The 18,195-nt window shown below is 42.3% G+C and overlaps 2 protein-coding genes across 2 annotated transcripts in view; one reads left to right on the top strand and one right to left on the bottom strand.

Moving 5' to 3' along the window:
* Window positions 1–843, bottom strand: part of EXD1 (exonuclease 3'-5' domain containing 1) — a 38,203-nt gene extending 37,360 nt beyond the window's left edge. The window contains exon 1 of the mRNA XM_007460158.1: window positions 641–843. The gene's annotated coding sequence lies outside the window, so the exon portion shown is untranslated. The remainder of the gene's footprint in view (window positions 1–640) is intronic.
* Window positions 844–1,340: 497 nt separating this feature from the next.
* Window positions 1,341–18,195, top strand: part of CHP1 (calcineurin like EF-hand protein 1) — a 39,197-nt gene continuing 22,342 nt past the window's right edge. Inside the window, exons 1-2 of the mRNA XM_007460157.1 lie at window positions 1,341–1,635; window positions 9,315–9,387. Of these exons, the coding sequence (XP_007460219.1) occupies window positions 1,569–1,635; window positions 9,315–9,387 (140 nt within the window). The 5' untranslated portion in view covers window positions 1,341–1,568. The remainder of the gene's footprint in view (window positions 1,636–9,314; window positions 9,388–18,195) is intronic.

Below are 18,195 nucleotides of genomic sequence, written 5' to 3'. Positions count from 1 at the left end.
GCCCGCGGACCGAAAAAAAAAAAAAAAAAAAAAAAGATTCAAGATTAGGAAAGAGCGAGTAAGGTCAGCACCTAGAGATGGGCTTCAAGACAGACTCAGAAAATGGACATTCACGTCGGTGACATCACAGGTTTTTCTACCATACTTACGCTCTCAGAATAAAAAGAAGGTCCTGTGGCCTAGATGGGCATATCCAACATGTCACACTCTGCTTATTCAGGCAGACATCATTAGGTCAGACAAAAGTAAGTCTATCGTGAAAACAATTCAGTAAGACTAGAACCTCAGTATCTTTGCTAAGCCGTCAAAGCCTTAGGTAAAGCTTAAGACTAGTAACCTAAATTGACTTGACCAGCTCGCTAATACAGGGTTCTAGTGCTTAAGTACTAAGTGATAGCGGTCAGAATTTAGTTCTTCCATAACTCAAACCAGTTCTGTACAAAGTAACACTCGAGGGGTGGGTAAGGGGTGTAAAGGCACTGAAGCCACAGGAGAAGAACTGGTTCACCTTAAAGGGTGTACTAATTTAACGGGTGGCTTTAAATGTTTTCAAGAAAACAAACAAAAATATGCCACAGGAACAAAATGCAAATTTCCTCGTTTTTAAGGCAAAATAAGAAACTTCAAATAAACGGCGGGCCATACGCTAGAAATTCTCTCCTCCGCCGTTAGGTTTTTCTTTTTCCTCCGACGAAACTTTGGGAAATCTTGTCTCTATTTCAGCCAAATGGTGAGTTCCTCGAGCTTCAGTCTTGAAGTGAAAAAAGAGGGACTGCTGTTAAGGAAGAACTCTCGGGGAGTTCCAAGCCCGCAGTGGCGGTTTTCAAAGGACAGTCCCGAAAACTAAAGTACGCAGCGCTGGGAACCCACTCTACAAGTCGGACGCCAGCCGGCCTGAACCAGACGTCCCGTCTGTTTCCCGAGGAGCCAATCGGCGCGCGGTCCCGAGGCTGGCTCCCGAGCGCCCCTTGCGGCCGAGAGGAGAGAGGGCCCCCAGGAAGAATCAGGAGGTGCAACTCCCAGCATGCAGTTCCCGGGAGACACACCCTAGCGTTCACTCAAGCGACGTTTTGTCTGTTTTTATTGTTTCTCTCCGCAATCCATGCCAACCGTAGGGTGGGATTTCTAGTGTAAGAATTCTGTGAGAAACAGGTTGGCTACACCGCCTGCCACACGTTATTGTGTAGTAAAACAGTGGGTCAATGGCGTTGCCCTTTTAATTGCGGGCGCTAGGGTCAGAATTGCCCCTTTAAGGCCGGTGGCATCATGTTTCCGGGGGCGTGGTCCGTCTTTAGCTAGACCTGGCCTGGCGCTGGGCTGATTCATTCGGGGGCTGGAGCTAGGAATGTCGACGTAGGCTCCGGCGCTGAGCTCAGCCTCATTCCCAATTGGCTGGGCCTCCGGGCCGCCCTCCCCCGCGCGCCACCCCTGGGTTCCCTTCCCAGTCCACAGTAGAACCACTGCCCTCTCCCTTCTTGACCCCTGGTTCTTCCTCCCCTTCTTCCCTCCCTACCGCCGCCGCTGTCGCTTCTGGCGCCGCTGCTCCCGGAGGAGCTCCCGGCTCGGTGATGGGGTCCCGGGCCTCCACGTTACTGCGGGACGAAGAGCTCGAGGAGATCAAGAAGGAAACTGGCTGTGAGTTCGGGTAGGGGGTGGAAACGCGGCCGAGCGCCTCCGGTTGGCCTCAGGACCAAGGGCGACTGTTGCTGAGGTCTGGAGATGAGGTGCCGGGAGGTTGGGGGGATCCTGGGCAGCCTCCAGCGCTGGAGCTTCGGGGATGATGGAGGACCAGTTCTTAAGCTACAGCTACCTGGAGCAGGGCAGTGCCTCTTGTGGGGCTGTCCTTCCCAGCAAAGGCGGGAGTCATGATCACCAGTAGATCACTGATCCCGCTCTTTTCTCTTCCCCTTGCTCTTGAAAGCCCCCGAACTCTTTTCCTTTATCTTTCCTCGCACCAACCTCAAATTCAGGAACTGTGGATGGATTCTGTAGAAAACATTGTCCGTTCCTGTGACGTTTCTGGGCAAGGATTTAAAACCACTGACAACTGTGGGAAATCAAACAAATTCTTGCCACAACCGGAAAAATAAATCCAGAAAGTGAGATCGTACAGTAAGGCTTTGGAAGACAGGACGGGACACCTTAAAGAATCAGGGATCTGAATATGAGACTTCTTTCATTCTGAGCTTGTGGAGAGAAAGCACGGATACTGTGACTACCAGTTTTTTATTTACAGTGAGGATGCTTGCTGTCCTAATTTCAGATCTATTGATTTCTACTATGCTGCTGTACTTCATGCAGTCGCCGTGGAAATTGGATATGCTCCAAAAACCTCAGTGTGAATTTGTACTAGGAACTGATTTTTTACAGTCCAGTCTCTTCCTCATTAACTGGAAAGGGGCAACAGAGTTTTGGGAATTCAGAAGCCCGGTAAAACACCATCATACATTTGTGTAGTCCTTGATAATGCATACATTATTTTCTCTTCTCAGTAATTCATTATGACTCTTGTATTTTACATGAGTTATGTAAACATCCGGGCTCTGAGTCTTCATGATACCTGTCTTTGATAATGAGATGACCAGTAAATAACTCAGTGGTCCATTCGCAGATAATACTGAGTGCTGGGGGAACCTCAGAATTATTCAGGCAGTGGTGGCCTGAGATAAATTAAATGCTGTCCCATGCTTTCTGACAAGTTCAACTTTCTAGAATCTTCAAGTTGGAAGGGGTGTTATCTAGCCTCATCCCTTGTCAGATTGGTTTACTGCTTTCAGCATCTCCTAACTTACCGCCATTAAGCCTCTCCATAAAGACTTTAAGGACCTCACCCCCTACCAGTGTAGTCCTTTTGATGATTTTGAATGAATAACAGAAAGTAGTTAGCTGTTTATAATGTGCAGTACTTATTTGGCCACTTGACCTTATGGTCATTTTATGACTTACCCTGACTTCAAGAGTAGAAACGTAGGCAGTTTGGATTCAGCAAGCATTTTATTACATTTTGTGGTTATGACCTCTGGCCACACTTGTGAGAACATAAGAACTACTGTGGGTCTAAGGTGACACCAGCGTTAAAGCATTCATGCTTAAAATTAAAAGTCACATAATGAGGGAGTGTAAACCAGAGTGAGGGTGGGAAAAAGCTATTTTTGCCTTAAGAGGAAGGGAGCAATAATCTCATTCTGGTTTTATTACATTTGACAAAATGAAAGTGGCCTCAATTGCCTTAGGACTCTGGATTATATTTTACTGTGTGACCTTGTGAGAACTGAGTACTCCTGCAGAACTATTTTCCTAGTTGCCGAAAAGTGAATCAAGCCTGAGGGAGAGTCTCAGCCACAACCAGTACAAATGTATGTATTGAGCCAGAAAGCCTAATGAAACAGGTACTTACTGAATTTTTGCAATGTCTATATTCAGTACGATACTGGGTACTCAAAGCATATGGTGACAAAAGATGCTCACAAACCTGTCATAGAGATAAGCTCACAGGAGTTAGGATTAGCATCAGGACATAGGGTACCTGAAATTGTGTGGCATCTCTTTCAGAACTCAGGGAAGAGTCCTTGTGAGCTGGCTTTGAGGAGGACAGGAATTGGGCCTTGATTCATGCATGAATTGATTAGATTTGGGTAAATTAACCTAGGGCATTTTGGGTGGCTTCCAGGTGCTTTCTCCCCCAGCATGCTACCTGTCGTTCTTCTGCTGTGGGAGTTGAGCCATCAATTTATCCAGTTAGTGCCGATCAGCAGAGTTGATTTTTAAAGCATTAATCTTAGCATGATGCAAAAGGTTTAGAAGAATAAAAACAATGGATACCTGAGGGTTGGGTAGAGAGGTGGAATTAGTCCTGTTTTCCTCTGCTTCTTGTTCTGTTAAGAGTTTGGGGAACTATCAATCAGAAACACAAGTTAAGAACAAGTATAAGACATTTCTTTACTCGCTTTGCCAGTAAGAAAATGTAGCATGATTGAGTAAAACTGACTTTATATTCAGTATGAAAGCTTTGCATTCATAAGTCTACATTGATTAGAATTCATGTATGACTAGGTTATCCGGTATTTGAAATTTAATCTCTAAGTGTTTGGAAAAGTAATTCTAAATAAGAATTCCTTGTAAGCCTCAACTTTGTCATCTGTAAATGGGAATAATAATAGTACCTACTTTATAGGATTCCTAGTGAGAATAAAATGAGAAAAATGTAAACTACTTAGAATAGTGTCTGGGTATGTAATGAGCACCAGGTGTTAGCTATTATCTTTTGAACCACAGATAACAATCATCTTATTGGGAAAATACCATTAGCACATACTAGTTATAAAAACTATATCTAGAGCTATATAACTGGAGAGGTGACGGCATTTTACACCTTTCCTATTTTCAGGGGATATTGGATTAGGAATCATGTTTTCCCAATTCTAAGGAAATAAAACTTTGAAAGGAGTAGAAATCCTGTTTTTTCTAACAGTTTAAAAAACACTGTCTAAAAACACTGTGTTGGCGTAAAACATTTGCTATATTGTCTTAGTTCTATCACCTTCCTTCACTCGTCAACATTTCCATAAATTAAAATCATTTCAATAAAAGTTGTCATTAAGGGAAAGGTCATAAGTGTCTTGGGAGTTTCTGTATTCTCCACCTTTAGTTCACTTAACTGTGTGGCAATAACCTGGCTGTGAATTACTTAAAACCTTTTAAAAAAAAATAGCCACATAATCTGTGAGAAACAACTCATGCCAACTGAGTAGTAATAAATGCCGATTGATTTATTTTTAGCCTCTACCTTCTGGTGTGTGTCATGTGACATGGCAAAGATACTGAACAGGTTTGGGAAGTAAGTTTTACAGGCCAGTGAGGTTTTGTTTGTTTGAAAGGGTGTAGTGATGATAGAACTAGTGTGGGTTTCTCTGTCGTTGCAACAAAGAGCACAAGACAGGCAAAGGCAATTGCTTGAGAATAATTTCCTGGGCTAGAATGTAAGTGGAAGTTCAACTTCATGTTGCTCCTGCCTCAAAACGCAGAACCCCTTCATGGCCCTCATCTGCCTTGCCATAGTGCCTGAAGGTTCTGTCACTCCAGAAGATGCTGCTGCTGTCTTCCAGCTCCTATTTTTTTATTTTTGGCTGCATTGGTCTTCTTTGCTGTGGGCATGCTTTCTCTAGTTGCAGCAAGCGGGGGCTACTCTCTGTTGCGGTGCACGGGCTTCTCATTGCGGTGGCTTCTCTTGTTGCGGAGCACAGGCTCTAGGCGCGTGGGCTTCAGTAGTTGTGGCATGTAGGCTCCGTAGATGTGGCTTGTGGGCTCTAGAGTGCAGGCTCAGTAGTTGTGGCACACGGGCTTAGTTGCTCTGCAGCATGTGGGATCTTCCCAGACCAGGGCTTGAACCCGTGTCCCCTGCATTGGCAGGCGGGTTCTTAGCCACTGCGCCAGCGGGGAAGCCCTATATATATTTTTTTGATGAACCATTTTAAAGTTGCAGATATTAGAACCATTCACCCCTTAAGCATTCTGCATGTATCTCCTGAGAATAGGGATTTTTTCCCCTACATAACTAGAATACTATTATCACACCTAAGAAAGTTGACAATAATTCTATAAATATTATCTATCATTCAGTCCGTATTTAGACATCCCCAGTTATAAGAAAGTTTTTGTTTTTGTTTTTAATCTCTTTTAAGTCCCTTAATCTCTAGGTTTCCTGAGAGAGTAGGCCAGCTCTTGAAGTCCTCTTGCCAGGGGAAATGCAAAATATTGGGGTGTGGAGTGTTCAGGAGGAATGGTTAGGGGTGCAGGCTTCAACCTCTCAATCTTTTGAGAGTTTCCTTCGATTGCACGTATATGCTTTACCTAGGTTATTAATCTGTTCTTCTGCGTTAAGATTTAGGATAAAGGCAAGGGCAAAATGACTTTTTTTCTTATTCCCTTTTCATTTTTACTCTTCACTTTGCTTTTCCTCCTTAGTGCTTGGCATTTCTGTGAAATGCCTTCTTTCTCCGAGCACAGTAATGATAGTCAGAAAGGCTTTTAGTCAGGAAGATTAGCAGTGTCTTTTAAGTAGCCTTTCAACAATAGAAACTAATTATTTGCCCATCAGTGGAGAAAAATATAGCTTCATTCAAGATATGCCGACATTCACAGCCTTTTCTGAAAGTAATTGTCAGCTCCTGAGACTTCCTTTGGGTTACCAAGAATGATGCAGGTTTCGGGCACTTGTCCTGCTAACCTAGCGCCTTCTGGTGAGAATAGTTTCCTGGAAACTTGTCCTTCCTTCCTTTGTGGCGGTTCCAATACCTTTTTGCTCCTTGAAGTTACTCTGAGGTATACACCTTGGAGTTTGCTTTATATTCTTGGTCATAGTGAGTTTAGCACCTGAATTAAAGCCTGCTTACTTGCTACTGCTACTGTTGCTGCTGCTTCTCCTTCTCTTTCTCCTCCTTCTTCTCTGTTCTAACAGAGCTCTTTGTAACAATATCATTATAACATTAGTTCCGAAATTTAGGAGGTAGATTGAGATGTAACCGTACTGAGTTGTTTTAAAAGTTGGCGTTTGGTTGTACATTTCTCCACTGATTTCCACATATCCCAGTTTGTCCTGGAAGATAGCAGTTTTATGGTTGTTTGGATACTTATTTACACAGTTATTTTTAACATATTGGTAAATTATGAACTCAGCCATAAACTGATCTCTTTTTCTGAAATATGGGATGTAATGTCATACCATTACTCACTAAGGGAATTTTAAAAATCGTACTAATAAGGTTTCAGTCTCCCTTTCTTTTGGATGGTGTTCTAGAGTAGAAAGATGTCTGATGGCTCACTTGTTAGTTGAAGAAGTTGGACAAGGTGACAACATTTCTTCCAACTTAAAAATTTTATAACTTGCTGTACATACTCATATATACATACATACGGAATTTCTAGAAGGATTCACAGTAAACTGGTAATAGTGTTTGACTCTGGCAACGGAGACTGAGGAGTGCGGTTCTTAGGGTGACTTTTCATTATGATCACTTTTGTACCATTTTTACCATGTGGATAGATTGTTTTCTCAAAAACATAAAAAGAACTGCAATTTGAATGTGTTCCTTGTTAAAGAAAAGTAACCTGAAATATATAATACTCAGTGGACTAAATATTATGCAGTTATTAAAAAGGACTCCAATATAGAAAAATTATGAATTAATAAATGAAAAATAAGCTATTATGTTTATGTAAAGTACACAGTGACATATTAGATGATATATGAAGAAATGAAAGCAGTGATGTTGAGATTGTGAACGAATTTTGCTTTTTCAAAAAATCTTTTGGGAAAGTTAGTCATTCTTTAACTGACTTATTTTGTGAAAACTAAAGGGAACTTTAGTTCTAGAGCAGCCTTTGAGGCCCGAGGCCAAAGCCTAGTCAGGTTCCTGAAGAAAATGGTTGTGACTGGCAGAATCAGGAGAAAGCTGGAGATTAATTAGTACAGCAGTAAAACTGTACCTGCAGGCTCACAATGTAAGGATAATGATGATAATAGCTAACCTGGAGTGCTTACCAAGTGCCAGACCTTTGCCAAGCACTTTCCTCTCCTGGATTCTGTTAGTTCACTCCACAACCCCACTCACTCACCCCTCACTGGTAAGCTGTGGTGCCGTGATTGGAATCGGAACCTGTCAGCCTGACTCTCACAAGAGTGTACACCAAGCTACTGACACCTGCCTGACTAGCAGAAAGGTCCACAACTGCTTCAGTGTCTGGACCCCTGCTGGCTCTGCCCTGGCTGGGAATGGTTCTGCCTCCTCTTCTGCTCTCTGCTCTCCTTAGAGAGCCAGTCGTACAGAACGGAGCCCAGCCTGCGCTGAAACCTGACGCTGAAGAATTCACAGCTTTGCCCAGTGTGTCTTCTCCTCCTAGCTCTGGGCCACTCACTTCCTGTTTCTCCTGCCCGTGGCCCTGTTTTTTTTATCCCATTGTTCCTAAAACTGCAGGTGGATTTTTGTTTCTTGAGCTGGGGGAGGAAGACAACTACCATGACTCCCTCAGCCACCCCTTTACCCGTGAAGGTACAGCCTAGGACAAAGTCCATACTTGCCACACCCTTTTTGGCTGTTGTCTTTTCTCCTTTGATAACTTCTTTTTTTCCTCCTACCTCCATTCTGCCAAGAGACTAAACTATTTCCCAGAAATTCCTTTTTGCATTTCCAAAGTTTCATTGTCTACCTGTAGTTATTACCTCATAATTGTCAGCTTGTGCCTGAGTTAGTCCAAAATGAGGAGCAAAACAGCTTCCTTGTAAATGTCATCTGATGATAACATGACAATTTTACGAATTATCTAATTTTCTTTCTCTGAGCCCATTCCTTTACTGGGAACTCAGTGGAGGTCATGCCATCACAGAGAAGAGGCTGACCCAAGGCTGTGGTGATCTTTTACGCAAAAATCAGTTCTGAGGGAAAAGATAAAGCCACTGATGCTTGGGGTAGGAGTAAATCAGATTTTTAAAATACAATCTGTTTCACAAGCCCCAATCTTTTTTTTTTTTTTTTCCCTCTGTATACATTAAAGGTAGTCTCATATAGAAGAATATACAATGAAACCCCTCACAGCCTGCAGAGAACTTCTGCAGATTCTAAATAATTATTAGTTAAACTGAATTTTTACATTGCAAATATACTCTGATCTCAAAAATCTATAATAAATCTCCCGTTGCGGAGCACGGGCTCCGGACGCGCAGGCTCAGCAGCCATGGCTCACGGGCCCAGCCGCTCCGCAGCATGTGGGATCCTCCTGGACTGGGGCACAAACCCATATCCCCTGCATCGGCAGGCGGACTCTCAACCACTGCGCCACCAGGGAAGCCCAGCCCCGATCTTTAATTCAACACAAGTTACCTACCCAGCTGTGCTAGCCTGAAACATCAAACTGATTAATAGAGATGTGTTTTTAATCAAAGCGTGCATTTTCATAGCCTCTAAGTCAGGGTACTGAAAGGTGAAAGTTTCACAATTTCCTTTTAAACTAAATTTGGCCTTGTTTTATTAAATCTTAACTACCTGACATTTAACACAGTCTTAATTAAGCCTAGACTTCATTCCTGAGAGTCAATTTTGTTTGCTCTTGATTTGGTTTATTCTCTAACTCCTTTCATTCTTTCTGCTTTGACACTCTAGAGGTGAGTTGGAGTTGAGATTTCGGCCCACCTTACTGACTTTGAAGCGTTTAGTGTTGGCCTGGGACCAAAAGAGCAGCTGGCTTCTGAAGGGCCACATTCAGGTTTAATTCGAGTGGAGGGCAACTTCTCCAACTGGGACTAATTTTGTGTTCTTTAGTTTCCCACAGTCAGATCACCCGCCTCTACAGCCGGTTCACCAGCCTGGACAAAGGAGAGAATGGGACTCTCAGGTAGGCAGTTCCGTTCTTTATTTTCTGACAACGTCTGAATAGCTGCCTTTATCCAGAGAGCAGACACAATAGGCATCTGGCATGCAGAGAACAAGGACCATTTCTTCACTCATCTTTGAGTATCACTGATCCACAGGGGACTTACATACTAAGCAGAACAATGAATTTACATTTATCACTAGGTGCTTGCTGCTTTCCTCCAGCTCCCCTTAGTTTGGGTGGCCATTGCTCTGGTCCTGTGAATGTACCTTTGGGAATTTCGGTTCTCTCTGCTTGAGTTTTCCCACAGCTCTTTTCCAAACATGTTAGCTTTCAGGAGGCTGACCCATAGCAATCCAAGATGGTGTAGGTTGTTTTGTCCTTTCCCCTCTCATTTCCCAACCCAACCCATATTCCTAGGGTATATCAGTTTATATGTATTAATGTTAGATAAGATGTTCAGTATTTTCGTCTAGAGCAACGGTTGTCAACTGATGGCTATTTTCCCTTGGGTGGCCAAATATCTGGAGACATTTTTGACTGTCACAGCTGGGGAATGCTACTGATGTCTAGTGGATAGAGGCCAGGAATGCTGCTGAACATCCTAAAATGCACAGGACAGTCCCCCCTAAATGTCAGTAGTGCCACAGCTGAGAAACTGGTCTTGAGTAAGTATATGATTTCAGAGTAATGTAATGCTGTATCATTTCATATTTGTAATTGTCTTACAGTCAAATGAAATATCTCCTTACCACCACCTCCCAACCTAACTCAGTAGCAGCATTTTGTTACTGTTGTTCCTCAGCTTTGATTGACTGATATAGAATGAAGCTGTTTGCCTTTCTGGCGGCTGTCAAGAAACAATGGAGGACTTCTTTAGAAGCCTTGTAGCATAGGTGTGGGGTGTAGCATAACAGGGGGAGGAATATAGTTGCTGAGCCTTTGTGCATAATCCTCAGGCAGAAGAGCTAGAAAATGGCTGATAAATGCATAGGGCCATGTTTGTTTAGGGCAAAATCTGGCTTCACTGAAAGCTGGAATTGACCAAAACCATGCTGCCCAGTCATTAAAGTCAATGACTACGGAATACCTATTACATGCAAAGACCACACTAAGTACTTTTTCTTGTTTTTACTGCACTGCTCAGCATGCAGGATCTTAGTTCCCCGGCCAGTGATCGAACCTGAGCCCCCTGCAGTGGAAGCGCAGAGTCCTAACCACTGGACCGCCAGAGAAGTCCCCTCTTTGTCTTTTTTTGAGGCAAAATACACATAATATTTACCATTTCAAAGTGTACATTTTAGTGGCATTAAGTACATTCACAACACTGTATATTTATATATTATATATTTATATATTACCACAGTCTAGTTGCAGAACAGTTTCATCAGCTCAGATGGAAACCTCATACCCATTGAGCAGTCACTTCCCATTCCTCTCTCTATGGACATTTCATATAAATGGAATCATGCAGTATGTGGCCTTTTGTGACTGACTCTTTCATTTAACATGATGTTTTCTTTCTTTTTTAAATTTATTTATTTTATTTTTGGCTGCCTTGGGTCTTGGTTGCTGCGGGCAGGCTTTCTCTAGTTGCAGTGAGCTGGGGCTACTCTTCATTGCAGTGCCTGGGATTCTCGTTGCGGTGGCTTCTCTTGTTGCGGAGAAGGGGCTGTAGGCATGTGGGCTTCAGTAGTTGTGGCTCGCGAGCTCTAGAGCACAGGCTCAGTAGTTGTGGCACATGGGCTTTGTTGCTTCACGGCATGTGGGATCTTCCTGGACCGGGGCTTGAACCCGTGTCCCCTGCATTGGCAGGCAGATTCTTAAACACTGTGCCCCCAGGGAAGTCCCCTAACATGTTCAAGATTCTTCCATGTTATAGTGTGTATCAATACTTCTTTCCTTTTTATGGCTGAATAATATTCCATTGTATGCATAGACCACATTTTGTTCATCCATTCATCAGATGGTAGAGATTTGAGTTGTTAACACCTTTTGGCTACTATGAACATTTTTGTGTGGACTTATGTTTTAATTCTCTTGGGCATATACCTAGGAGTAGAATTGTGGGTCACATGGTAATTTTATGCTTAATTTATTGAAGACCCACCAAACTCTTTTTTTTTTTGCAATACGCAGGCCTCTCACCGTTGTGGCCTCTTCCATTGCGGAGCACAGGCTCCAGACGCGCAGGCCCAGCGGCCATGGCTCACGGGCCCAGCTGCTCCGCGGCATGTGGGATCTTCCCACACCGGGGCACAAACCCGTGTCCCCTGCATCAGCAGGCAGACTCTCAACCACTGCGCCACCAGGGAAGCCCCCACCAAACTCTTTTGCACAGCTCTGTACTGTTTTACATTCCTACCAGCAATGTAATGAGGGTTCAGATTTCTCCACATCCTCATCAGCACTTATTATCTCTCTTTTGGTTTTAGCTATTCTAGTGGATGTGAGTGGTAGATCACTGTGGTTTTGATTTGCAGTTCCCTAGTGGCTAATGATGTTGAGCATCTTTTCTATGTGCTGGTTGACCATTTGTATGTCTTCTTTGGAGAAATGCCTATTCAAGTCCTTTGCCTATCTTTTAACTGGATGTTTGTCATTTTGAGTTTTTTGTATGTATATGTATACACACACACACAATATATATGTATTTTTTGGTATATTTATACAAAATGAAAAAGAAATAAGGGGCTTCCCTGGTGGTCCAGTGGTTAAGACTATGCACTTAACCCACTGCAGGGGGTGCGGGTGCGATACCTGATTGGGGAACTAAGATCCTACATGCCGCACAGTGCAGCCAAAACAAAACAAAACAAAACAAAATGTGTGTGTGTGTAACGATAGATAGAAAATGTAAGAGTCAGCCTTTATTTTTTGGCCTGTGGATATCTAGCTGTTCCAGCACCATTTGTTGAGGAGACTATATAAATTTGTATTAGAAAAATTAACCAGACTAGCAATTTCTATTTTTCCTTCAGCCCAAATACTTGAATAATTTACTTGAGTTTGGGATTACATCTTGCTCATAAATTCAGATTTAACCACTAAGTGAAGATATAGAATTCACATTAGTTCTTTTTTTTCTCCTGTGGTACGCGGGCCTCTCACTGCTGCGGCCTCTCCCGTTGTGGAGCACAGGCTCCGGACGCGCAGGCCCAGCGGCCGTGGCTCACGGGCCCAGCCGCTTCGCGACATGTGGGATCCTCCCAGACCGGGGCACGAACCTGTGTCCCCTGCATTAGCAGGCAGATTCTCAACCACTGCGCCACCAGGGAAACCCTTCACATTAGTTTTGAGTCCTTTTCTTCTTTCTAGAAAGTGGGTGATTTGTAAATGTGTGCTTTAATCACTTTCATTGTTTGTTGGAAAACAATGGAAAATCTTTTGTAAAAGGAGCTGTTTCTCCTCAGAAAAGGTGAAAACTTTCCATGTGTCAGTTAGTCTTACCTGCTCCTTAAAATCTAGGCAAGATTTGCTCTGCCCCTAAAACATAATTTCACACTCTATGGAAAGCCAGTGAACTAACTCACTCATTTGATAGGTATTTATTGAATACCTGTGATGCACTAGGCAGTGCTTTCTGTTCTGGTTTCTACAAATTCTTGGTAGGGGAAGAGGTGGTAGGAAGTGATAGGGTAATTTTTGATTTCATGGTTACCTGAGTCTAGCTGATTCTTTTGTATTCAGCTTTACAAAGCACTTGGTCTGAAATATGTTCTTTGATCTCCATCATGGTGTGGATTAAAATATGGGAAAAGCCCCAAGCCACCTTGAGTGCAAGAAGAAATTACCCCATTGTACTACATAGTAAACAAATAGCATGTTACAGTTGACCCGTGAACAATGCAAGGGTTAGAGGTGGTGGCCCTCTGCACAGTCAAATCCGAGAATAACTTACAGTCGGCCCTCAGGGTACGTGGTTCCACATCTGCAGATTCAACCAATGATGGATCCTGTAGTACTGAAGTATTAACTATTGAAAAAAATCCACACTTGGATGGACCCACACAGTTCAAACCCATGTTGTTCAAGGGTCAACTGTGTATATATCAATAAATCATTTTGTTGGACCCTCCCAATATCAGGGATTTCACAGTGTCTGTGCCTCTGACAATGGCCATCTCAGCCTCTGGCCATCTTGTTATAGATTGTCGTCCCCTCTCCCCCAACCCCATCTTTTCTACTCCCTCCAGCCATAGAGATAACCTGGTAAACTCAGAATTCTTTTATAGTAATAGAGTGATTTATCTCTCTCCAGGCTTTACTGCCAAACTCAGCTCAAGGCCTGTCTTGACCTTTCTAGAACCCATTAGGGTGCTCAGCCGAATATGTTACCTCCAGTCTTTTGTTACCTTTAACATGCCCCACTTTCCTAAGAAAGTTAGTAGGAGAAATATTTTTCCTTCCACATTTTCTTCACTTTCCTCTCCCAAGATGCTCTGTGTCTGCGGCTTGAAGCCAAATTCTGCAGAGTGAGAGGCTATAGTGTACTGTCCAAGGCATTCTGCACTCCATTTTTAAAAAAATTAATTAATTAATTAATTTTGCCTGTGTTGGGTCTTCGTTGCTGTGCACAGGCTTTCCTCTAGTTGCAGCGAGTGGGGGCTACTCTTCGTTGTGGTATGCAGGCTTCTCATCGTGGTGGCTTCTTTTGTTGCGGAGCACGGACTCTAGGTGCGCGGGCTTCAGTAGTTGTGGCGCACGGGCTTCAGTAGTTGTGGTGCACGGGCTTCGTTCCTCGGCGACATGTGGGATCTTCCTGGACCAGGGCTCGAACCCGTGTCCCCCGCATTGGCAGGTGGATTCTTAACCACTGCACCACCAGGGAAACCCCTGTACTCCTTTTTTAAAAAGTGTCAGTCTCAGTGGGAACATGAAGCAGAAACTATAGAGGCTTTGGTTAGAAATGGAGCTTCTGCAAAATGCTTTCAGAGATTCACCCCCAAAGTATGTCTATAGAACACTAGTTCCTTGGCCTACCAATAGGTGTTGAGTTAAAATGATTGGTAATCTTTAGATCAGTATTTCACAGAATATAAATATATACTATAACCTCACAAATCTTACTTTTTTCAGGTGCCATTATTTTGGGTGAAATATATCTACCACTGCCATTGAAATTGGTCTTTGAAAAGCCAGCTGGGTCCTATAAGGTGCCCTGAAATGGTCCTTTGTAGGTCAGATAAGGGTGAGAGCCTGGTCATTATCTGGATACAAAGAAGGTTTCTTTTGTTTAAATATCCTTGGTGCTGATCTAATCTGTGTTAGATGTCAGGATAATGACTACCCTTTGAGGAGGGGAGCAGATAGAGAAAAGGGAACATGAAGGAGGTATCTGGGTACTGATAGTAATCAATTTTTTGATTTGGGTGCCGGTTATAATCTTCACTTGGTGAAAATTCATCATACCGAATGCTTGTGATTTCTGCTCTTCCCTGTATGTATGTTATACTTCATTAAAAGTTTACTTTAAAAATATCCTGTGCCTTGAGCAATTTTTTTGAGCAATTTTAATATTGGATTTTTTTTTTTTTTTTTTGTGGTACGCAGGCCTCTCACTGTTGTGGCCTCTCCCGTTGCGGAGCATAGGCTCCAGACGCGCAGGCTCAGCCGCCATGGCTCATGGGCTCAGGCGCTCCACAGCATGTGGGATCTTCCCGGACTGGGGCACGAACCTGTGTCCCCTGCATCGTTAGGTGGACTCTCAACCACTGCGCCACCAGGGAAGCCCTAATATTGGATTTTTGTCAGATACTTTTTCTCAAATAATACCATGATGAAAAATATTCCTGGATGGTAAATCCATGCAGGTTAAATTGACTACAGGGGACAGTACAGACCAGTTAAACTCTGCAAGAAAGTTATTACTGAAATTACTAGTTGGCTGTGTTGTTATATATCACTTTAAAAAAGATTACCTCTAGGGAATTCCCTGGCAGTCCAGTGGTTAGGACTCAGCGCTTTCACTGCCGGGGGCCCAGGTTCACTCCCTGGTTGGGGAACTAAGATCCCAAACGCCGCAAGGTGCAGCCAAAAATAAATAAATAAATAAACAAACAAATAAATAAATAAGATTACCTATAAATTCTAAGAGATTGTTTCCTGAATGGTAGCCATTTATCTGCTTAAAAACTAAGTGCTTTTGAGACTTATTTTCTTCTTTGACTTCATGCAAGAGGGCAGATGATTTCAATATCCTGGATAAGCACTTGCTTTATACACAGTGGTATCAGTCATTCCAGAATGGAGTTTCACAAAACCATGATGCCAGTCTAATTCTCATTCTTTTAGTAGATAATCTTTTTTTTTTTTCCTCTCTGAAATCTTCAAATATCTCCTCCTGTTCTGAAATTTCACAAAGTTGTACCTTTTTGTAGGTTATTTTTCATTATTCATTGCTCAGTATCAGGTGAACCTTCTCAACCTAAAAATACATCCTTTAGGGATGTCCCTGGCAGTCCAGTGGTTAAGACTCCACGCTTCCAATGCAGGGGGCGAGGGTTCAATGCCTGGTTGGGAAACTAAGATCCCACATGCTATGCAGCATGGCCAAAAAAAAAGTTAAAAATATGTCCTTTAGCTGGAAAGTTTTCTTCTGCTATTTCTTTACTTCCTCCCCCTCTTATTTCTTTATTGATTTTCATGGCATTTCTGTTGGTTGGCTATTGGACCACCATGACTCAATTTTCTCTCATATTTTCTGATTTTTTTCCATTACTTTCTGACAGATATCCTTGAATTTATTTTGTAGACCTTTTGATGAACTTGTCCACAGTCATATTTTTAATTTCCAAGAAACTATCTCGTTCTGTGACCTCTCCTCTATCATAGTAGCTTATTTTTGTTGTATAGATGCAAGAACTTATCAAATATCTATTGTGTTACTTACTAGAATCTTTCAGAACTCCTTTTTGTTCCCTGAATTATGGTTATCTCTATTCATCTTGGTCCTACTTTTTTATGTTACTGATTTTCCCAAAATGCCAGTGTTGGTTGTCCATTCATATTTATGAAAAAGTGTGGATGGATTACTGTAGAAAACTGGCATGGGCTTGTTTGTGGTTGCTTTCTCCACAGGTCTTTGCCTGGATGGAAGGACTGACTTCAAGCCCTCTATACTCTGAGCAGGGCCAGTAAGTTGCTAGACCTCACTTTAGGGCATATGGTCAGGGAGCAAGGGGACAAATTTACAACTCTCTTCCCCAAATAAAAGGACTGTGTTCCTGGGGAGCCAGCCTCCCACACTTGGCCGAAACCCTGCCCAGGTGGATCTTTCAGTTTCTTTCCATAGCAGTTCTCCATTTTAATCCTGGGGACAAATGGTTTTATATTCTTGGGATGGGTCCTGGCAACAGTGGGCAGCTGACCCATTCTTAAGAGTTCCTTTAATTAGTTTTTCTAACTGTTACTTCCCTCACCTGGCAAACCTGAAAAAAAATTATATTACCAAGACAAAAAAAATCATTTTAATCAATTTAATTTAAAATATTAAATGTTTTAGATAATGGAAATTATTATCATTTCAGTGTTAATAAATATAAATAATTACATAATAAATACAAATAGTAAATGATTTAGCTCTGTTATACTAAAATGTGGAAAACTTCTTTTTTAAAACATTAATTGATTATTTTATTTATTTGGTTGCGCCAGGTCCCAGTTGCGGCTCCAGGCCTTCTTAGTTGCAGCAGGTGGCCTCCTTAGTTGTGGCATGCAAACTCTTAGTTGCAGCTTGCGTGTAGGATCTAGTTCCCTGACCAGGGATCGAACCCGGGCCCCCTGCATTGGGAGCGTGGAGTCTTATCCACTGCGCCACCAAGGAAGTCCCCAGAAAACTGTTTTCTTAATTGAACGTGTGTTCCCACAGGTATGTCCAACTAGCAGACTTTAATGTCCTCATTATGTATGTTATCTAAGCATCTACCCTGGGTCCTTAAAATATAAGAAGTTAACTGTGAGGCTACATCTCTGTATAAGAGAAAGAACTTGGCATCCACCTTGGGTCCTTAAAATATAAGAAGTTAACTGTGAGGCTACATCTCTGTATAAGAGAAAGAACTTGCACAGTGAAGATCAGTGTAGAGGGTTGGCATTTCTGGTTACTGAGGTCTCTAAAACTGGTTTCCCAGAGCATCCCTGTGCTTGTACATATCTGGAAAACAATTCTTCATTGTGAATTTTTTGGCCATAAAAAATGCCATTGTACATGGTTCTGCTCTTGGATTTGCCTACTACCAGTAATAATGTCTTAATCCTCAAGGAAGATTTTCCTAGGTATACTATGAGATAGAATATAATATTGGTATGTTTTTTAATGAGCACACAAAAATTTGCATTTTGAATGAATTATAACACTTGTGGTATGTGAGCTGCTTGGAGTATTTCTTTTTCTCCATTAGATTTGTGTTGGCAGACAAATTTGAGAAGCTGAGTTTTAGAGATACTGTCCAGATGATCTCCATTCCACTATAGAACAACCAACAATAATAAACTGTATATTGTTTGACAGTTTATAAACTATTTTTTATACTCTTTCATTTTTATATTTATATTTTCAACTGTATTCCCCTTGATCTTATAGACCCCATTTTATATACAATCTGAATTCTAAGGGTAAAGTTTAAAAGTGTCGTAAGACAAGGTTTAGGTCCTTATTGACATTGGAAGTCCACGACTAGATTCTTCATTGAGACCCAGGGGGTTAGGCTAGGTTGTGGACTCAGCACCTGATACTAGGCCTGGTATTTAAACAGTATCTTTTTGCAGCTAAAATTACTTAAGCTCATTAGACATTAAACTGAGGTATATGGCCTTGCAATTCAAATC

This window comes from Lipotes vexillifer, unplaced genomic scaffold (genome assembly GCF_000442215.2).
Source record: "Lipotes vexillifer unplaced genomic scaffold, Lipotes_vexillifer_v1.1 scaffold408, whole genome shotgun sequence".
Lineage (NCBI taxonomy): Eukaryota > Metazoa > Chordata > Mammalia > Artiodactyla > Lipotidae > Lipotes > Lipotes vexillifer.
Note: the sequence above shows the minus strand (reverse complement) of the source record. Positions and strands in the feature narration are given on the sequence as shown.